The sequence below is a fragment of the Loxodonta africana genome, chromosome 26, assembly GCF_030014295.1.
Source record: "Loxodonta africana isolate mLoxAfr1 chromosome 26, mLoxAfr1.hap2, whole genome shotgun sequence".
NCBI classification, from domain to species: domain Eukaryota; kingdom Metazoa; phylum Chordata; class Mammalia; order Proboscidea; family Elephantidae; genus Loxodonta; species Loxodonta africana.
Window position 1 is genome coordinate 1,015,379 of NC_087367.1, and position 19,018 is coordinate 1,034,396.

Sequence of the window (19,018 nt, forward strand, 5' to 3'; positions counted from 1 at the left end):
CTTTTATTAGAAAAATAAAATGAAAATGAAAAAGCACTGTGTAAATTAACGTTCTTCTAGGTTTTAGATATAAACTGGAATCTGATCTTTCAGACCTGCACAGTTAAAATGTAGCTATTAGCAGACTTCCCTGAAGAGTAACATAGGAAATTGTAGAATCATAAAATAGATTAAATAAATAAACATTACAAATTATAATGACTGTTACGGCTCCAACAAATGGAGTGCTCAGAAAGGGTGGTTGGCAGGAGTTGCGGGGGAAGGTGGTCAGGAAATGCGTCACTGAGGAGATTGACCTTCAGCGTGACAGCTAATGAGGCAGCTTGCTCCAGGCAGAGAACATCGTGCATAAATCTCCCAAGGAAGGACAGAATTTGTGTGCACGTTTTCGGAGCTGGAAGAGAACTGTGGTAGTAATGTTGAGAAGGTAGGAGGAAGAGTGGCCCAACTAGAGATTGGACAGTTGTATAGAAAACAGCTAGGCAAGTTCTGGTCAGTGTAGTACAGTATGTTCACATTTGAACACTCCCAGCTAGTGCCACACATATTGTGTTAATTGATAAAATGTAAAAAGAGACCGTCAGAAAACAAGATGAATATCTCTGCAGAGCAGACATAGAACAGAACTGAAAGCACTGAGCTTGGTGGAAACCACGGTGCTTCCCTTGTCCCTTGTCCAGAAGCAGGCAGTGGTGGCCAGTAATTTGGCTCTTGTGGGGTTAAGGGGATAAAAATTAGGACCCAGTTTCTAGATCGAGGCTAACTGCTGTACGCGAGAAGCTTGGAGTGGGACTCTTGGTGTGGAACACGACTGAAGGGAGTGGGCAAGTGCTCTCACACTCCTCTGGGGGCTACAACTTCCTTCCAACTATGTGCCTAGAAAGACTAAAAGACCAGGTACTCTGAAGCAGACATTCTAGGTCTCTGGTTTCCCAAATGTCACCGGAACAGGGGCACTAATATACAATTACAAGACCTGGTTCTGGACTCGTGGGCTGGGGCGGCAAGTGGAGGTGCCACTGAAAATCTTTTAGGAAGAGATGGAGGACAGAGGTAGGACCTTTAAATCAAAATGAACCTACCATGTAAAATTCCAGAACATGCAGAAACGTACTGCTGGCAGAAAGATAGCCAGCAATATCAGTGTTAGAACATAAATTCATTCCAGATAAAAGTAGTTTTATGGAATTGCCTGACAGATACTTAAAATACGTTTAAGGTGTTCAGAGAGATAAAAGAACACAAAAACCAAAGAACCTGCAGGCCTAGTGTTGGAAATACTAACTTCATGATTTTTACAGTGTAAACTAAGAAATTGCCTCTTAGTTCTGCCAAGGTGAATTAAATTTTTTTCTTTTGCCAGTTTTTAAATATAAAACCCTCCTCTCTTGTTATCAAAATGCAAAATGGCTTCTGTGGTTTTATTTATTTATATATTTGCTCTTCTTCAGACAGATGAAATTCCAGAGCTCTAATTGTCAAAATGTTTATAAATGCATTTTAAAAACCTTTGTTGCTTGAGATAGGTAAATAGTGATAAAATTAAAAAAAAAAAAAAAAAGTTGAGTACTGCTTTTATATTCCATATACCTGGAAACAGATGAACATGAATTTTAAATATGTGGGTTTTTCCTGTTTTTTAAGAGCAAGTCTTTTTTACTAATAAAAACTGTTGGTAAATGTAATGGAGTAAGCTGCTTTCTGAGGTGTGATGTTAGCGTTTTTTTCTTCAGTGGATTTGGCACGATAACATGCAGTTTCTTCAGGACAAGAACATTTTTGAACATACGTATTTTGGGTAAGTTTGGTAAATTTAGTAATTGGTTTTTTGTTACACATTTTTAAAAATCTTGTTCCATAAGAATTTTAAGTTACTCTTTTTAAATTCCAGGTTTATGTGGCAGTTGTGTAGTTGTATTCCCAGTACGTTACCAGACCCTAAAGCTGTGTCCCTAATGACTGCCAAGGTAATACGTAAACCTTAGATAATTTTGACAAAATTGACTATTTTAAATAAAAATTTTTGCTAATTTTATTTTTTCTTACAGTTAAGCACTTCCTTTGTCTTAGAGACATTTATTCATTCAAAAGAAAAGGTATGGGTTTTATTTATGGATTTTTGTGTCATTTATGTAATTTATTAAAATATCTTTGCTTTTTATTCTCGTTAGCTTAACAGTCCTTATGCCCTGACTGACTGACTCCTCTTTCCTTTCTAGCCCACAATGCTTCAGTGGATTGAACTGTTGACCAAACAGTTTAATAACAGTCAAGCGGCTTGTGAGGTGATGTGAATACTTCAACAAGTGATGCAAAGCTTAAGATTTGGTTTTTTGTTTTGTGTTTCTTTCATTCTTAGCTGAGATACTGCAGCAGAATTTTATCTGTTGTAAATCATAGGGATCCCACTGCCAGTCATTCCTAAAATTACTTGATGGCTGACAATGTTATAATTTATGTATCAAGTCTGTTGTATGATTTAAGCAATTGATTATTGAGTTATTTTAAAATCCTTGGGTTTTTTCTCATCTAATGGAAGGGGAAAACAGAAAATTCGCAAGGCTGTTCTAGACATTTCCTAACTACTTTTGAATGTTGTCAGAAGATACCCCAATAGATCACTTTATATCTAGTTTTATCTCTTCCCATTTTATTTTGTGAGACACGTCACTAAGGATAGCCTCCTCATAGGTAATTACAGCTTAACTGTGTTGACATTTTAATGTTGTTAATCATTTTTGATTGGCTCCCAAAGTGGTATAAACTTCCCTAGAAGTACAAGTCTGAGAATTTCCAGAGGCAGGAGAAAGCAGCATAGTGTGCAGTGGACGGAAATAGCTGAAGATTTTTTCCTGTTTGAAAGGGCGTCTAATTATACGTTGTAGCACTGGAATAGGAGAAGCTGATTAGTGTAAATTTCGAACACAATGGCATAACTTTTTGAACCATTACGAACGTTTTGAAACACACACAAAAGTAGAAAGATAAAGTGACCTTTCATGTGTCTATCTATCATCCACAAATAATACTCTTTCGTTGTTCTTTCATCTACTCTTGTTCCCTATGCTTTCTTTTCAGCTGAAGTGTTTTTTAAAAAACTCAGATATCATTAATTCATAAACACTCAGTATGTATCCCTAATAGATGAGGACATTTTAAAAAATGCAACCGCAATGCCATTCATTCCTGGTAAAATCAGAAGTGATTATTTAATGTCATCTAATAAAACACGGGCCACATTGTACATTTGCTGGCCTCTTCAGTCTCCATTCACCTGTATAGTTGCTTTCCTTTTTTTTTCCTCCGTGCCGTTTTGTCATTGGTCCTTCAGAATTTTCCCTGCGCTGGCTGTGGCTGACCGCATCCTCCTGGTGCTGTGGAACGCGCTCCTCTGTTCTCCCCCGCCCCTTGCATTTTTTTTTAAACTGGTTATTTAGAACCAGAGGGGTGATTAGATCACTCTTGTTTTTTTCTTAAACAGAAAGACAATGATTCATACGTAGATCATGTGTTATTAATAGGAAAAAAAATTCCACAGACGTTTGTGAGAACCAAGGGAAATTTGCAGACTGGATGACGCAAATGGTTAAGTGCTTGACTGCGAGCCGAAAGGCTGGTGATTCAAACCCACCTAGACGTGCCTTAGAAGACAGGCCTAGTGACCTGCTTCCCAAAGTTCACAGCCTTGAAAACCCTGTGGAGCACGGTTCTGCTCTGCACACATGGGGTTGCCATGAGTCAAAATCAATTCAATGGCAGCTAACAGTAGCAACAGCTTGAGGAAAATGGTATTCCATTTAATTGTGACAAAGAACCACAGGTTACCATCCTGCAGGTTAGGTGTGTGATGTAGATGGCTCCACGGAGATGTGACAAAGAACCACAAGTTACCACCCTCCAGGTTAGGTGTGCGATGTAGATGGCTCCATGGAGATGTGACAACCACAGGTTACCATCCTCCAGGTTAGGTGTGTGATGTAGATGGCTCCATGGAGATGTGACAACCACAGGTTACCATCCTCCAGGTTAGGTGTGTGATGTAGATGGCTCCATGGAGATGTGACAAAGAACCACAAGTTACCACCCTCCAGGTTAGGTGTGTGATGTAGATGGCTTCACGGAGCTGCCTAAGGAGATGACCGTCTTTTATGAGCTTAGATATTTTAATTTTGGGGCTTTAACAATTGAAGAACCTTTTTTGGTAATAAATTAATGGGAACATCAACTAGAAGTAAAATCCTTATGTAATTTTTATCCCATTTAACAAGTATTGGTTGAATGTTAAAATCAGACTGTTTTTTTACAGTGGTTTTTAGATCGCATGGCTGATGATGACTGGTGGCCAATGCAGATTCTAATTAAGTGCCCTAATCAAATTGTGAGACAGGTAAGGAAAAATATATTTGAAAAAAACTTACTTGAAAAGAAGTGGCTTCTGAGTTAATTTTTCTAAACTTGCCTGTGAGTATAAGGCCCCTGGTGGCACAGATGATTTGTGCTTGACGGCTAATGCAAAGGTTGGCGGTTTGAACCCACCCAGCAGTGCCATGAAAGTAAGACCTGACAGTTTGCTTCTGTAAAGATTACAGCCAGGAAGTCTATATGGAGCATTTCTGCTCTGTAATACATGGGGCCACCATGAGTCAGAAGTGACTTGACAGTGGGTGGGTTGATTGGTTTGCTTGTTTATTTAGATATCTTAAACCAGCATTTAAAATAGTTTGAAAAGACCTCCCTCTTGTCATAAATGTCATTGTGCTATTGTCTTCACCAGCCTCTTTTAGCAGATCAGTTATCACTCCAACCAGTGGATTAAAATCATTCATATTTCTTGGATACACAGTAAAACCTGCAAAAGCCGGAACCTGTGTAAGACGGAACCCTCAGATGTTTTCCAATAATAGAGAGTGATAGAAAAGTGATAAAACTGCACCCTGTCAAAGGTAGAAAACTTCCAAGACCAGGAAGCAAGGCAGTCCCGTTGAGTTACGGCTCACACAGGTTTCACTGTATGAAGATATAACTACCATTTCTCTCAGATCCTACTCTGCCTGCGTAATGGTTACGCTGTTTCTCAGACCCTTAGATATTCTGACCGTGGAGGGCATGGTAACGGCTCTGAAAGTTAAATGAATAGGACACAGCTCATTTCTGTGACTGGCTCTGAACTGTCACATGAATCAAGTGGTTTTCCTTGAATTATTGCAAAGATTAGACAAGGAAAAGTTAAATATTACTAGCCCTGGTGGCGCAGTAGTTGAGAGCTTGCCTGCTAACCAGAAGGTAGGCAGTTGGAATCTATCAGGCACTCCTTGGAAACCCTATGGAATAGTTCTACTCTGTCCTATAAGATCGCTGTGAGTTGGAAGCAGCTTGGCGGCAACAGGTTTTTTTTATTCACTAAGACACAAATTTGCCACTCTGGTGGTGCAACAGTTAAGCACTCAGCTGCTAACTGAGAGTTTGGCTGTTGGAACCACCAGCAACAGCACCAAACCGACAAAGACACAAAACCACTTTGTATTGTTCCATTGCCCTCACGTGGATTCTGACTCACAGCGATCCTGTAGGACAGAGTAGAGCTGCCCCTCAGGGTTTCCAAGGCTGTAATCTTTATGGAAGCAGGCTATCATGTCTTTGCTGTGAAGCAGCTGGTGAATTTGAACTGCTAAGCATCAGCTAGAAGTAAAATCCTTATGTGATTTTTATTCCATTTAACAAGTATTCATTGAATTTAAAATCAGACTCTGTTTTCTTACAGTGGTTTTTAGACCACATGGCTGATGATGACTGGTTAGTATGCTGAGCGCTTTACTATTGCACCACCAGAGCTCTTTTTTGTAATTGTTGCTGAGACATAACTCTTTTGCCATAAAATTCACTTGTTGAAGGTGTAAATTTTAGTGGCTGTTAGTATAGTCACAGAATTGTGCAGCCACTAGGACTAAGTACAGAGCATTTCATCAGCCTCCAAGAGAAGCCCCATACCCACTCACTGTTGCTCCTGTTTCCCTTTCCCTCACCCTGGCGACCACTGACCTGCCTTCTGTCTCTCTGAATTTGCCTATTCTGGGCGTGTCATAACAAATAGAATCATACAGTGTGTGCTCTTTTATGACTGATTTCTTTCACTTAACATGTTTTCTAGGTTTATCCATGTTACTATGTGTTTCAGTACTTCATTCTTTTTATTGCCAAATAGTATCCCATATTTTGGTTATCCACTCATCAGCTAATGGGATTTGGATTGTTTCTACTTGCTGGCTGCTATGAGTAACGCCATTGTGACCATTCACGCAGAAGTTTTTGTGTGGGCATCTGTTTCCATTTCTCTTAGATGTATTTCTAGGAGTGTAATTGCTGGGTTATATGGAAATCCCAGGGTTGCTGTGAGTCAGAACTGACTCGATGGCACCCAGCAACAGCATGGAAACTGTTTTACCTTTTGAGGAGCTTCCAGATTGCCTTCCAGAGCGGCTACACCATTTGACATCCCAATTCCAGTTTCCAGATTCTTCACTTCCTTGCCAACGTTTGTTACTGTCTTTTTCATTTTAGGCTCCTGGCGGAGCCCTGGTGGCATAGTGGTTAACCATTTAGCTGCTAACCAAAGGATTGGTAATTTGAACCCAGCAGTCAGTCACTCCTCGGAAACTCTATGGGGGCAATTCTGCTCTGTCGTATAGGGTCTCTGTGAGTTGGAATCCACTCGATGGCAGTGATGAGTTTTTAAATGAGTTTGAGTGGATGTAAAGTGGTATCTCATAGTTCTGAGTTGCATTTCCCTAATAGCTGATGATGTTGAGCGTCTTTCCATGTACTTTATTGGCCATTTGTACACATTCTTTGGAGAATCCCCAACCGTCTCTAATCTATGTTTTTCCGGGATAAACGTAAGTCGTATTTCCTTCTCCTAGGCATTGGCTCTCTGATAAGTAGCAGCCCTACCCCACTCCTCTTTTGTAAGATGGAAGATAAATCTTCTTTTCTCTTTATCTTCCACTAGCTCAGACCATTTTGTGAAGCTTTGTTTTTGTAATCTTTTTTTATGGAAACTAGTCTGTCATCATTTTCCTCTATTATGAAATTGAAGGAGCCGTGGTGATGCAGTGGTTAAGGACTTGGCTGCTAACAAAAAGGTCGGTGGTCGGAACCCATCTGCAACCCCACGGGAGAAAGATGTGGCAATCTGCTGTCCTAAAGATTACAACTTTAGAAACCCTATGGGACAGTTCTCCTCTGTCCTGTAGAGTCACTATGAGTCGGAATCAACTCGACGGCATACAGCACCATGTTATAAAACTGAATATTCCTTTTCAAGTTGCCTTTGCCTCATGTTTTCAGTCTGTGGATGAAACTCCAGGAAAGCTTTAGAATGGCAAAAGGCAATCTGGGCAAAATATACATAGGTGGCAGAGAATTTTGAGTCATGTAGTTTTTTCAGTAGCTTTGTTGCTTCATATGGTTTTCCTGTTTCCTTCATAGATGTTCCAGCGTTTGTGTATCCATGTGATTCAGAGGCTGAGACCTGTGCACGCGCACCTGTACCTACAGCCAGGAGTGGAAGATGGGTAAGAACGCCCAGGAAAGTGCATGCATGAGCTTTCCGATAACCTGCCTACAGAGCACTACAGAGCACTTTTAAATACCGTTCTGAGATATTCAGGCTCTTCTCTTTGAAGATAATCTCCAATAATGCAAGTCATGACAGGAAGTCTTTTCTTTTTTAAATTGTGTTTTCAAAATCATCTACAAATAACTTCATGACTTAGTTTTTCTGTTTTGTTTTAATTTACCCAGTCCAATAATTTGAATCAAACATATTACCAATATTATTGCTACTGGTTTTCATTACGACAAAGATAAAAGAGGTAAATGCAGGTTTTAAAAAAAATTTCTCAGACAGCGTCTTCAGCAGAATTCATACGTTCCCTAAGATTATATTAAATTGTGTTTTCAGGTCAGATGACATGGATGCCTCAGTAGAAGATATTGGTGGTCGTTCATGTGTCACTCGATTTGTGAGAACTCTGTTATTAATAATGGAACATGGTGTAAAACCTCACAGTAAACATCTTACAGAATATTTTGCCTTTCTTTATGAATTTGCCAAAATGGGTGAAGAAGAGGTGAGACTGTATCTCGTTTATTTCATGAATTATGTACCTGTTTTCAATACTTAGGACTTGAAACTATTTTTATTTTATATTTTTAAATCAGTATTTTTTATTTTTAGAGCCAGTTTTTGCTTTCATTACAAGCCATATCTACAATGGTACATTTTTACATGGGAACCAAAGGGCCTGAAAATGTAAGTACAATTCTGCATTGTATCGGGAACTATAGAAGTTCTGTTTTCAATTGTTTGTAATCACGGAAAGTCATTAGATATTCCGCACAAACCAAGCCTGTACCATTGAGTTGATTCCAACTCATAGTGACCCTATAGGTCAGAGCCCCATAGAGTCTCCAAGGAGTACCTGGTGGATTCGAACTACCAACCTTTTGGTTAACAGCCGAGCTCTTAACCACTGCACCAGCAGGACTCTGATTATATATTAGGACTCTTTTAAATCCCTTCTAGCCCTGATGTTAGATGTTAAGGACCTAAGGTTGTTTAATGTTTTTAATATAATTTTAATACACAGAGCAAGAGAAGAAACAGTCAAGCAATAAATTTCACCAGCAGGACACTAGTAGGACACTGGCAGGACACTGAAACAGAGCAGATAAACTTTGGCCAAGGGGCCATCTACTTTGTGGTCCTAGCAGCAGCGCGTTGTCTTGCTGACTATTTTTGGCATTCCCATGATCGTATTTTTTAAGCCCTTTGCTGTTAAGTTTGTTGGAATCTTCTAAAAATTCAAGTAGCTGATCTGTTCATAATATAGGAGTTTTACGTAACTTTCGTGTTGTCCGTAACGACCAGCACTGGATTGCATCGACTTAAACCTGTCTCCCTTAATTCTTACAGTAACCCCAAGAATAAGTACCGTTTTTATCTCTGTTTAACATTCAAGGAGCATGAGGCTTAGAGAAGCTCGCTTGTTCTGGATCTACAGGGAGTTGAGCTTTGTCTCTTGGTCTGTCAGATTCCAAGCTAAAACGCAACCACTGTGCTCCAGCATTTCACAGAAATGAAATTTTCCAATTCCAGCCAACAAGGCTGCCCACTTACACTGCTTGTCTTTTGTTTAGTTAGGTTATAAAATCTCTTTAGTCTCTTGAGTTTCAAAGCGCAAGTGAATACCTGTTTGAAATACCTACTATTTGTATTTTTTGGAAACTGTAAATAAGGATTCCTTCTTTTGTGTAACTAGCATTTTTATTATATAGGAAATACTGTTTTATCATACATAACTTTTGATCCTGGTTTGTCTTTCAAGGAATTTGATTATAAGTGAAGTTGTTAAAGGATTTAACCTTCTTAGGGGAGATAGCCACAATATCGAGGATCACTGTTTTTACAGTTGTACCCAGTTAGTCTAAATGCTCCTAAATGTGGTGTAGACGGTCTGCAGTCAGGCCTCTGAGTGGCTGTTTTCCATGGTCTTTGCTCCTACCACCAGCTACCTGGACAGCTAAATAAAACAGTCCAGTTATTTGCGCTCAAGATGAGACCAGAATCCATACCACACTGAAAATGAATTTTGTCCCCTTCTAGCCTCAGGTTGAAGTGTTATCGGAAGAGGAAGGGGAGGAAGAGGAGGAGGAAGAAGACATTCTCTCTCTGGCAGAAGAAAAGTACAGACCAGCCGCACTTGAGAAAATGATAGCATTAGTTGCGCTTCTGGTTGAACAGTCTCGCTCGGAAAGGTAAAATGTTTTAATATTCAGAATGCTAAAGCATGTTTGATTTTATTGCTTTTACATAATTGTCTTAGCACTCTTAATTCAGTAGCTCTTATCACTAATTCCTTAAAAATAATAGCACCCCGTTCATCAACTCCTGTGGCTTAAGTACAAAGCTTATTTTACCTCAGTCATGTTAGAGAGGTACATTGAAGAAATTTATAGTAAAGTATCCAGCAAAATTGCATATACATTTACCTTTAACCCAACAACCCCACTTTTAGGATTCTGCCCTAAAAACATGTTGCCAAAAATTCAGAAGGATGTGTGTGCAGATCTGTTCATTGAAGCGGTATCTGTAAAAGCAAACGGCTGGAAACAAACCAACTGCCTGTCAAACAGGACATCCAGTCAGTAGAGGGCTGTACAGCTGGGGGAACACAAAAAGGAAATATGGAATATGTCTGTACTACCCGGGAGAGATCTCTAAAGACATAATTAAACGATGAAATAAGCAGACCTAAAGTTACCTAATGGTTTCACTTGAGACGGTCTGGTATTTCCACGTTCAGCTGCTGAGCCAGTGTGCTGTAACTACTGCCTTAAGAGAAGCAAACACAGTTTCCATTGTTTGTTTTCCGGTTACTGGGGACTACCACACTCAGTCCCTGATTTCTTCACCGTGGCTTATACCTTTATTATACAGTTAAGATCAAGCATAACATTTTTGGACTATTTTTGTACACATTAGCAGGAGACTAAAGTAAATGAACAAAATGAAAGAAGATGAACAGATGTAACGTGGGAGGATGGGTGAATGAGGCCGAAATCCAGTTTTGGAAATGGCACAAGACTTGCACGGTATATGCATGGGCGTGCTGTGCCAGAACGGTTTTACTTACGTTTCCCACATTGTATGTGTGGTCACGTTGTTAACCTGGGGGCATTATTTGCAAAAAAATACAGTGTTCAGCTGACAGCCTAGCCACCAGAGAATTACTGGAAGTGGTTTTAAAACACATTAGTTTAACTGTAAATTCCTAGTGAAGTTTACATGAAGGACAAAACAAACTGCAAAATTATCCTAAACTTTTTAATAATCATATTATTAGAAATAAATTGGAATTATTTTGAAACTTTTATATGTATATTATAGAATAAAGCAAGTAAGTAAATGTTAATGTCATTAGAAACCCAAGATTTTCAGCAAAAAGGAAAAAGATACAAGTATAAAGTTTTTTTTTTTTTTTAAGTTATAAGGTTTTTACATAACTTCTTTATAACTAAATTTGAATCAGATTATTGGTATGAGATAGTGCTGTGGCTGCTAACCAAAAGGTCGGCAGTTCGAATCTACCAGGCGCTTCTTGGAAACGCAGTAGGGCAGCTCTGCTCTGTCCTGCAGGGTCGCTATGAGTCGGAATCAACTTGACGGCAGTGGGTTTGGGTTTTTTTGATTAGATATCACTTACCACTAAAAGAACCAGAATTCCTTGGAGAAATGGCCGATTTTTAGGTCTGGAGTAGGAAATAAGGGAGCCTGGGAACATGTTGTTCTGGAAAACAGATAGGCTGTCAGACACTGTTGAGGTTGTTCTGACACGACTCGAGCCAATTTGTGGAGATCCTGCTGGTTACAGGTTGGACAATGTGAGCATCAGTCATTGCGATAATAACTGCAGTGGACTGATTCATGTCCAAGATGTTTAAATCCATGAGCTCATAATGATACCTAAAAACAAAATTAAAAAAAAATTACTGGCAGCCTTTGGAGGCTCCGAGGGAGCGGGTCATTATTTTGAAAACAGATAAATAAAGGAGCACGAGCATGCGTTTATCCTTCCCGTAAGAATACACCTCATGACAACCAAATGGTAGGTGAGGGGACATTTTCCGTCATAGAAGCATTTGAACCAATAAATGAGTAAGGAACGCACCCCCAGATGAAATAACGAATCTAGGCAGTGATCATCACTGGCTGATAACATTACAAAAAGAGACAACCCCTCATTGTGCTCCTCCTGGTGAAAGTGCTACCTATGAAACATTCCTGATAAAAAGGTTAAACCCAGATCTGATCAAACCTGTAGATCTAACTACCAGTTTGCAGGAAATATGGACAGAGAAACATGTGAAATCAACACAATAAGGGTACAGTCAGCAAAATACAGAATGCGGCAACTCTATAGGGTAAACAACCTGCTTTCTCCAATAGATAAAATGCAAGATAAAAGCAAAGCGTGAGGGGAAACCAATAGGTTAATCGATTTAAGAGACATCAGTGAATTACAGCATAGGGACCTTATTTGGATCCTGATGCAAATAAGTTAAAAAACTCTTTTTTAGGAACTTGGTGAAATTTGTACACCGATTATTGTATCATAGTAACGAACTGTTGGCTTAGTTTTGTTAATAGTACTGTGGTTATGTTTCTGAAATTTATATGTTAGAGATATATACTGAGATATTTAAAACAAAATGTGATATCTGGAATTTGCTTCACAGTAATCCAGGAGGAATGTATTGAGTAGGTTGCTGTTGTGTGCCACGGAGTCAGTGCCTACTCATAGCAACCCCATGTGACAGAGTAGACGTGCCCCACTGGGTTTTCCTGGCTGTAATTTTTATGGATGCAGATTGCCAGGTTTTTCTTTCACAGAGCTTCTGGGTGGATTCGAACTGCCAACCTTTTGGTTGGCAGCTGAGCACTTAACTGTGGTGCCACCAGGGCCCCTTTTTGAATAGGTAGAGGGTGCAGATGAAACCAGACTGGCCATGAGTCAGTAAATTTGAAGCAGAGTGTTGGAATACTTCCACTCCTTCATTTTTGTTGGTGTCTGAAATTTCCGATAATAATATGTTGAAAAAGAAGGATGTAAATTTAAACTGGGAGGTAGAACTCTAATAATTTTTTAACAGTCCGTTTGGTTTTGAAGGGTTTCATGTCACACACACACACAAAAAAAACTCTCCAAGTAAAATTAGACCTATCATAGTGTTACCAGGGTCCCTAGGTGATGCAGAAGGTTAACCGGCACGGCTGCTAACCAGAAGGTTAGAGGTTCAAGTCCACCCAGAGGTGCCTCAGAAAAAAGGCCTAGGATGATCTGCCTCTGGAATATCAACCGTTGGAAACCCTCTGGAGCACTGGTCCACCCTGACACACATGGGGCCGCCAAGAGTGAGGATTAACTCGGCAGGAGCTGGTTTAGTGTTACCATAACATACCAAAATACTGACTCAGTTAAAAAGAAAGAAAGTTGATTTAGGCTTCTGTGTATCCACCGTGGAATCTCAAACTGCCTGGAAGATGTCCAGCAGGCAAGTCTAGCTAGCAGGACATCACTTTGTGATGGTGGTTTAGGTGCCGTTATAACTGAGCTGGCAGTTGTCGTGTGTGTTACAGTGTGTATAGCTGTGAGGTAGTACAGAGAGAAGAAAAACTTCTTTCAACCAGTGTTTTCTTTCAGGCATTTGACACTCTCACAGACCGATATGGCAGCACTAACAGGAGGCAAGGTAACACCGTCTCCCTATTAGACAATTTGATCTTCACAGAAATGTAACAGTTCTTAAATGAACAACTTCTGCTTTTAACAGGGATTTCCCTTCTTGTTTCAACACATTCGTGATGGCATCAACATACGGCAGACTTGCAATCTGATTTTCAGCCTCTGTCGATACAATAATCGACTTGCAGAACATGTAAGTGCTAAGACACAGTTTTGAAGATTTTTGGTAATTTTTAAAAGAATATTCTGAAAATCTCCTTTTTCTGTTTTAGATTGTGTCAATGCTTTTCACGTCAATAGCAAAGCTGACTCCTGAGGTATGTGGACATTCGTTAATTCGTGTGCTGTAAACTACCGGTGCTGATGGCACTTTCAAGTGAACCTTTCTAATGATTCTTGAAGAAAATTATCAAGGTTTTTCTCATAATATGTTTTAAGTGTATAACTTGAATATAACAAATTAAGTCTTCATGTCTTATTAACACAAATAAAAATGTAAATTTACATGTAAGTGGAATATATCAGGGTGCCACCTAGATGCTGAGCTTTAAAGTAAATAGTTGGGCTTGAAGCATATATCGTCTGTGCCTGAGAGAAAAAGTATAGTAGCCAGAGCTCTGCAAAAGGTTGACATGTTGTTGTCAGGGGCCATCAAGTTCATTTTCAACTCATAGCGACCCTGCGTAACAGAGTAGAGGTGCCCCAGTAACAAAGTAGAGGTGTCGCATAGGTTTTCCTAGGCTGTGATCTTTTCAGGAGCAGATTGCCAGGTCTTCCTCCCAGAGAACCACTGGGTGAGTTCGAACCACCAACCTTTTGGTTAGCAGCCGGGCGCTTAAATGTTGTGCCACTAGGACTCCTTAAAGATTGAGTAATATATGGAAAATAGAATACAGTATTGTACAAAATTAAGTGTTTTTGCAAAATGGAAATGTTACAGCTACTTTAACAATATGATTCTGACTCACAGCGACCCTATAGGACAGAATAGAACTGCTCCATTGAGTTTCCAAGGAGTGCCTGCCGGATTTGAACTGCCGACAGTACTCTTTAACAATACTCAGGTTCAGTTATCCCTCAGGAAACTTTTCATCTGAGCTTTTCAGTAGAACATGAGTGACCCATTAACAAAAGTATTAATTTTTTTTCCAAATAAAATGTCCAAATCTGACATCCAGAAGAAGACCGGTATTCTGTTGCATGTGACGCCCACATAATTGACTTTTATCCCGTAGCTAACCTGGCAGCTCAGCGGTGGTTTAGGTTCATCTGCAGGAGTGCCGAGCTCTGCTAACTTAGCTCCAAACCTGAACCCACTGCCGTTGAGTTGATTTCCACTCCTAGTGATCCTATCTGACAGAGTAGAGCTGCCCCATGGTGTTCCCAAACCTGCAGATGTTTACAGAAGCAGACTGCCACATCTTTCTCCCCTGGAGCCCCTGATGGCTTCGAATCGCAGATCTTTTGATTGACAGCGTGTGATTGAACCAGTGTGCGACCAGGGCTCCTCACCTCGCACCGGAGATTTAAATGTGGTGTATGGAAGAATGACTGACTTAGAATCGACTTGACGGCAGTGGGTTTGATGTAGAAAAGGGTGTGTGTGTGTTTTCCACTGAAAGAGGTGGGTTCAGATAGGTCTGAATGCGCAGTGGTGTGTGTCTTGCAGGCAGCCAACCCTTTCTTTAAGTTGTTGACTATGCTCATGGAGTTTGCTGGTGGGCCTCCGGGAATGCCTCCCTTTGCATCTTACATTCTGCAGAGGATATGGGAGGTAAGTTTTTAGTATTTATATTATCATTACCATTTAAATACCAGTCTCGTCTTACTTAGATAACACAGAATGGTTTTAGTAAGTCAGGAGTCTGGGGAAGAAGGGGAATTTTGGTTTAGAAGGTTTGGAGGAGAAAAGCTCCAGATACTTTAAAGACTTCCTGGTAGAGTTCAGCCAATCTGAGGTTCTCATTTCCCACCCTGAAAAAGGAGTCCATAAGGCAGTAGAAGCCGTAGAAACACCAGTAGATCAAGTGATTTATGCTGTTGACAGAAATGGTAGTGGAAGCGCCAACAACTTCCCGTCTTGCTGAGTTATTGCGAAGGTCACACAATTTTTTCTTAGTGTGTGTTGGCAAATCCTATCCTCTAGACCAGGGGTGGTGAATTTTTTCTTTGATGGGCCACACAGTATTTTAGACTTTACAGGTCACACGTTTCTCTGTTACAACTACTGCCGTTTTAGCCTGAAAATAGCCATAGACAGTATGTAAATGAATAAATATGGCTGTGTTTCAGTAAAACTTAACAGGCAGTCACAGAATTTGGCCCCTGTTCTAGATTCCTAATTCCTTTTTCCCATGAAAAAAATCTCCAAGCTACTTTTCATTCTTACCTATAGTAATAGGTTGGGCATAGAATAAGAAAAGTAAAGATGAGAAACTTTAGAGAATTAAAAAAGTACTTTTAAATACATTTATAAACTTAACAAGACCTCAAAGTCATTTTATTCCCATACTTGTCCTTGGTTATTTTAGATTTATTTCACAAACTAATCTAATGACAGATTTTCCTGAAGAGTGCCTGTTGATCAATGTAAGTAGCCTTAGAAACTGGAGGGGTGGGGAAAGACATGTATGAAACTTGTTTTAGACTCAGGTTTTCAAGAAGCCTATTTGTGAAAGTTCAGTAGCGCACACCAAAGGTAAATAAGAAAGGAACCGCTCAGTCAGTCGACTTTATGTTCTTTTCTTGACCTTAAGCTCTTTTTATTTGTAGGTGATTGAATACAATCCTTCTCAGTGCCTGGACTGGTTGGCAGTGCAGACACCTCGAAATAAGCTAGCACACAGCTGGGTCCTACAGAATATGGAAAACTGGGTCGAGAGGTTTCTTTTGGCTCACAATTATCCTAGAGTCAGGACCTGTAAGTCAAAAATTCAGAATTTAACAAATCGTTTGTTGTTGTTCCAAGTTTTGTTTTGTTATGTTTTGAAGGCAGCCACGATATGCCTGTTGTTGTATAATGCTAAGGCCCTCGGAGGTGTCCTTAAAGGCCAAGTTAACAGTATGTGGAAACTTAGGACAGTGCTTTACTTACAACACCTACAGTGTTAGGATAGAAAGCCGTGTTTTTCCTTGGGTGACATCACCATTTTTGTTTTCTTGCTTGATAGAGTGTCAGGGCAACTCTTGAGAAGGAAGGCCAACAGTAAAATAGTAATAAAGACATATATAACAAGCTGAGAGTATTTGCTGAAATTATAAGCATCTTTATTGTACACAGGCCAGTAAGGGATAAACAAATCTTATACAAAAGGTTGTGGACAAATACTACAAATAGCTGTTTCACAAAACAGAAAATTGCTTGTAAATACATAGAATATGTTCAGTCTTGAGGCTATTCAAAGAAATAATCAGAATAGGTTAATTTTTAAGTTTTCTTTAATCGTTAAAAACATATTCCCAGCTTAGCGTTGTCTGCTGAGCAGGCCTAGAAGCAGTGACACCCTTGTAGCAACGAGCACATCTCGCACTCAGATCTTGGTTTCCAAACACCGGTCTTCAGCAAAAGAAATCACACCTCTCTGGAGAAATAGCTGAGTCTAGGGCTGGAGCAGGAAGTAGACAAGATGAGCCTCCTGCATCTTGTAGAGCCAGAAAGTAAGGAAGTGCTCATAGAGAAAGCAGTGGAGGTATGTCGAGGGGACACGGGGCCACCTGAAAGAATTCCCAGTGGCCAAAGGTGGAATAACTTTAGCAACAAAATACATAACATAGCGCTGGATTGTAACCTGAAGTATAAAATAAATATCCGTGAGTCCATACTGATATAAACGATTGAATAAATAAATGGGAAAGGTAAAACAAACCTCCATACAGAGCCAAAACCAAAAACCAAACCTGTTGTCAAGTGACTCTGTAGGACATAGTAGAACTGCCCTGTTGGGTTTCCAAGGAGCAGCTGGTGGATTCGAACTGCTGACCTGTTGGTTAGCAGCCGAATGTTTAACCACTGTGCCACCGGGGCTCCCCGTACAGAACAGTGTCAAATAATTTATGTCAGTGCTCATCCCCAGAAGGTGGAGCTTAGTGACCAGCTTCCAAAGTGGAGAATATGGGGAAGAGGAGGGTAAATTTACAGTGGGGAAACCTGGCAAACAGGACCTCATCCAGGTGATTCAGGTTAACACCGTTGCTGATAAGTCATGTTGATAGCATACCCTTGATGTGGTAAGTGTGATGAGAACGCACTTTCCCTCTGTGCTCTTCCTCCCAAAAACTCATAACCTAATTATGAGAAAAACATCAAGCAGAATACCTGACCAGGACGCCTCAGAACTCTGAAGGTCATGAAAAACAAGGAAAGTCTGAGAACTGTCACAGACAAGAGGAGCCTAAGGAGACATGGAGGCTAAATATAATGTAGTATCCTGTCTGGGCTCCTAGAGCAAAAGGAAAGGGCCTTAGTGCAAAACTCATGAAATGTAAATGAAGTGTGGAGTTTGGTGAACGGTAACGTGCCAGCCATGGCTCCTCAGTCACAACCAGTGCACCGTAGTAACAGAAGGTGTCAGCAGTGGAAGAGACGGGGCCAGAGGCATATGGGCTCTCCATTCTGCTCCAATGTAAAGGAGGAGGTTTTTTCTTTTTCTTTCTTTCTTTTTTGTGGAGAAAAGCACCTTTCAGTGGAGAGGACACACAGATGGCTAGTTTTTCCTGCCTGTTTATTTAGCCCACAGTGATGGTATATTTGTAAGCGCTGACACGTGTGCTGATTGGTATTCACATCCTGACTCCTGACCATAAAACAAAAAACTTACGCTGCGGAAAAAAAAGTTTTTAGCCAGTTGTTAACACCTAACATTCATGACAAAAACAAACCAAACCCATTGCTGTGGAGTCTGTCCCGACTCACAGCAGCTACAGGACAGAGTAGCGCTTCACCACACGGTTTCCAGGGAGCGCCTGGTGGATTCGACCGCCGACCTGTTGGTTAGCAGCCTTAGCTCTTCACCAGTATGCCACCAGGTTTTCCAAACTACAGCATAGGCTTGATAATATCTTTCAGGTATGTTGAAGGGGACATTCTTCCTAGTTGAGTGCAGGGTTAGCCTAGAAGATTTTTCAAAGTTAATGTTCTATGATTAGTGTATATATAATCTTAAATATTACAAAGTACTTTTATATTACCCGTTACCATTACCCGTTGCTGTCAAGTCAACTCCAGCTCATAGCGACCCCATAGGACAGAGTAGAACTGCCCCATAGGGTTTCCGTGGTATGCCTGGTGGATTTGAACTGCCAACCTATTGGTTAGCATCTGTAGCTCTTAACCACTACCTCACCAGGGTTTCCAGAGTTTTATACAGAAGAGCTCATTCTGTCTGCATGATAATCAAATTTAAGTATGTTTCACCATCATTCTTATTTTGTAAGTGAGAAAGAAAAGACCCAGAACATGAAATGATTTGACCAGAAAATCCTTTGGTAGGACCTCTTATTAAACCACACTGTTTTCTGGGAAGGAAGGAGGTGATAAAATGAGTGGGAAAATTACACATCTTGGGGTGGGGGAGACTAAGACAAAAAAGGTTTAAAAACTGACTCTGCTAATGCTATCGTTGTCACCACCTAAAAAATGATGACAGAGCTGAGGGCGTCATCTCCATCACTGCTTGGGATCTCTCAGCACCAGTGGTGAAGCACAAAGATACTAG

The 19,018-nt window shown here is 40.2% G+C and overlaps 1 protein-coding gene across 6 annotated transcripts in view; it reads left to right on the forward strand.

The window, feature by feature from the left end:
- USP34 (ubiquitin specific peptidase 34) overlaps window positions 1–19,018 on the forward strand; it is a 249,426-nt gene that overhangs the window by 205,111 nt on the left and 25,297 nt on the right. For all 6 annotated transcript variants that reach the window (XM_064276991.1, XM_064276988.1, XM_064276990.1 and 3 more), the window contains 14 exons: window positions 1,734–1,798; window positions 1,892–1,967; window positions 2,049–2,096; window positions 2,220–2,285; window positions 4,307–4,387; window positions 7,486–7,571; window positions 7,961–8,129; window positions 8,237–8,311; window positions 9,665–9,816; window positions 13,263–13,311; window positions 13,393–13,497; window positions 13,577–13,621; window positions 14,974–15,078; window positions 16,077–16,224. In XM_064276991.1, the coding sequence (XP_064133061.1) occupies window positions 1,734–1,798; window positions 1,892–1,967; window positions 2,049–2,096; window positions 2,220–2,285; window positions 4,307–4,387; window positions 7,486–7,571; window positions 7,961–8,129; window positions 8,237–8,311; window positions 9,665–9,816; window positions 13,263–13,311; window positions 13,393–13,497; window positions 13,577–13,621; window positions 14,974–15,078; window positions 16,077–16,224 (1,270 nt within the window). The remainder of the gene's footprint in view (window positions 1–1,733; window positions 1,799–1,891; window positions 1,968–2,048; window positions 2,097–2,219; window positions 2,286–4,306; window positions 4,388–7,485; window positions 7,572–7,960; window positions 8,130–8,236; window positions 8,312–9,664; window positions 9,817–13,262; window positions 13,312–13,392; window positions 13,498–13,576; window positions 13,622–14,973; window positions 15,079–16,076; window positions 16,225–19,018) is intronic.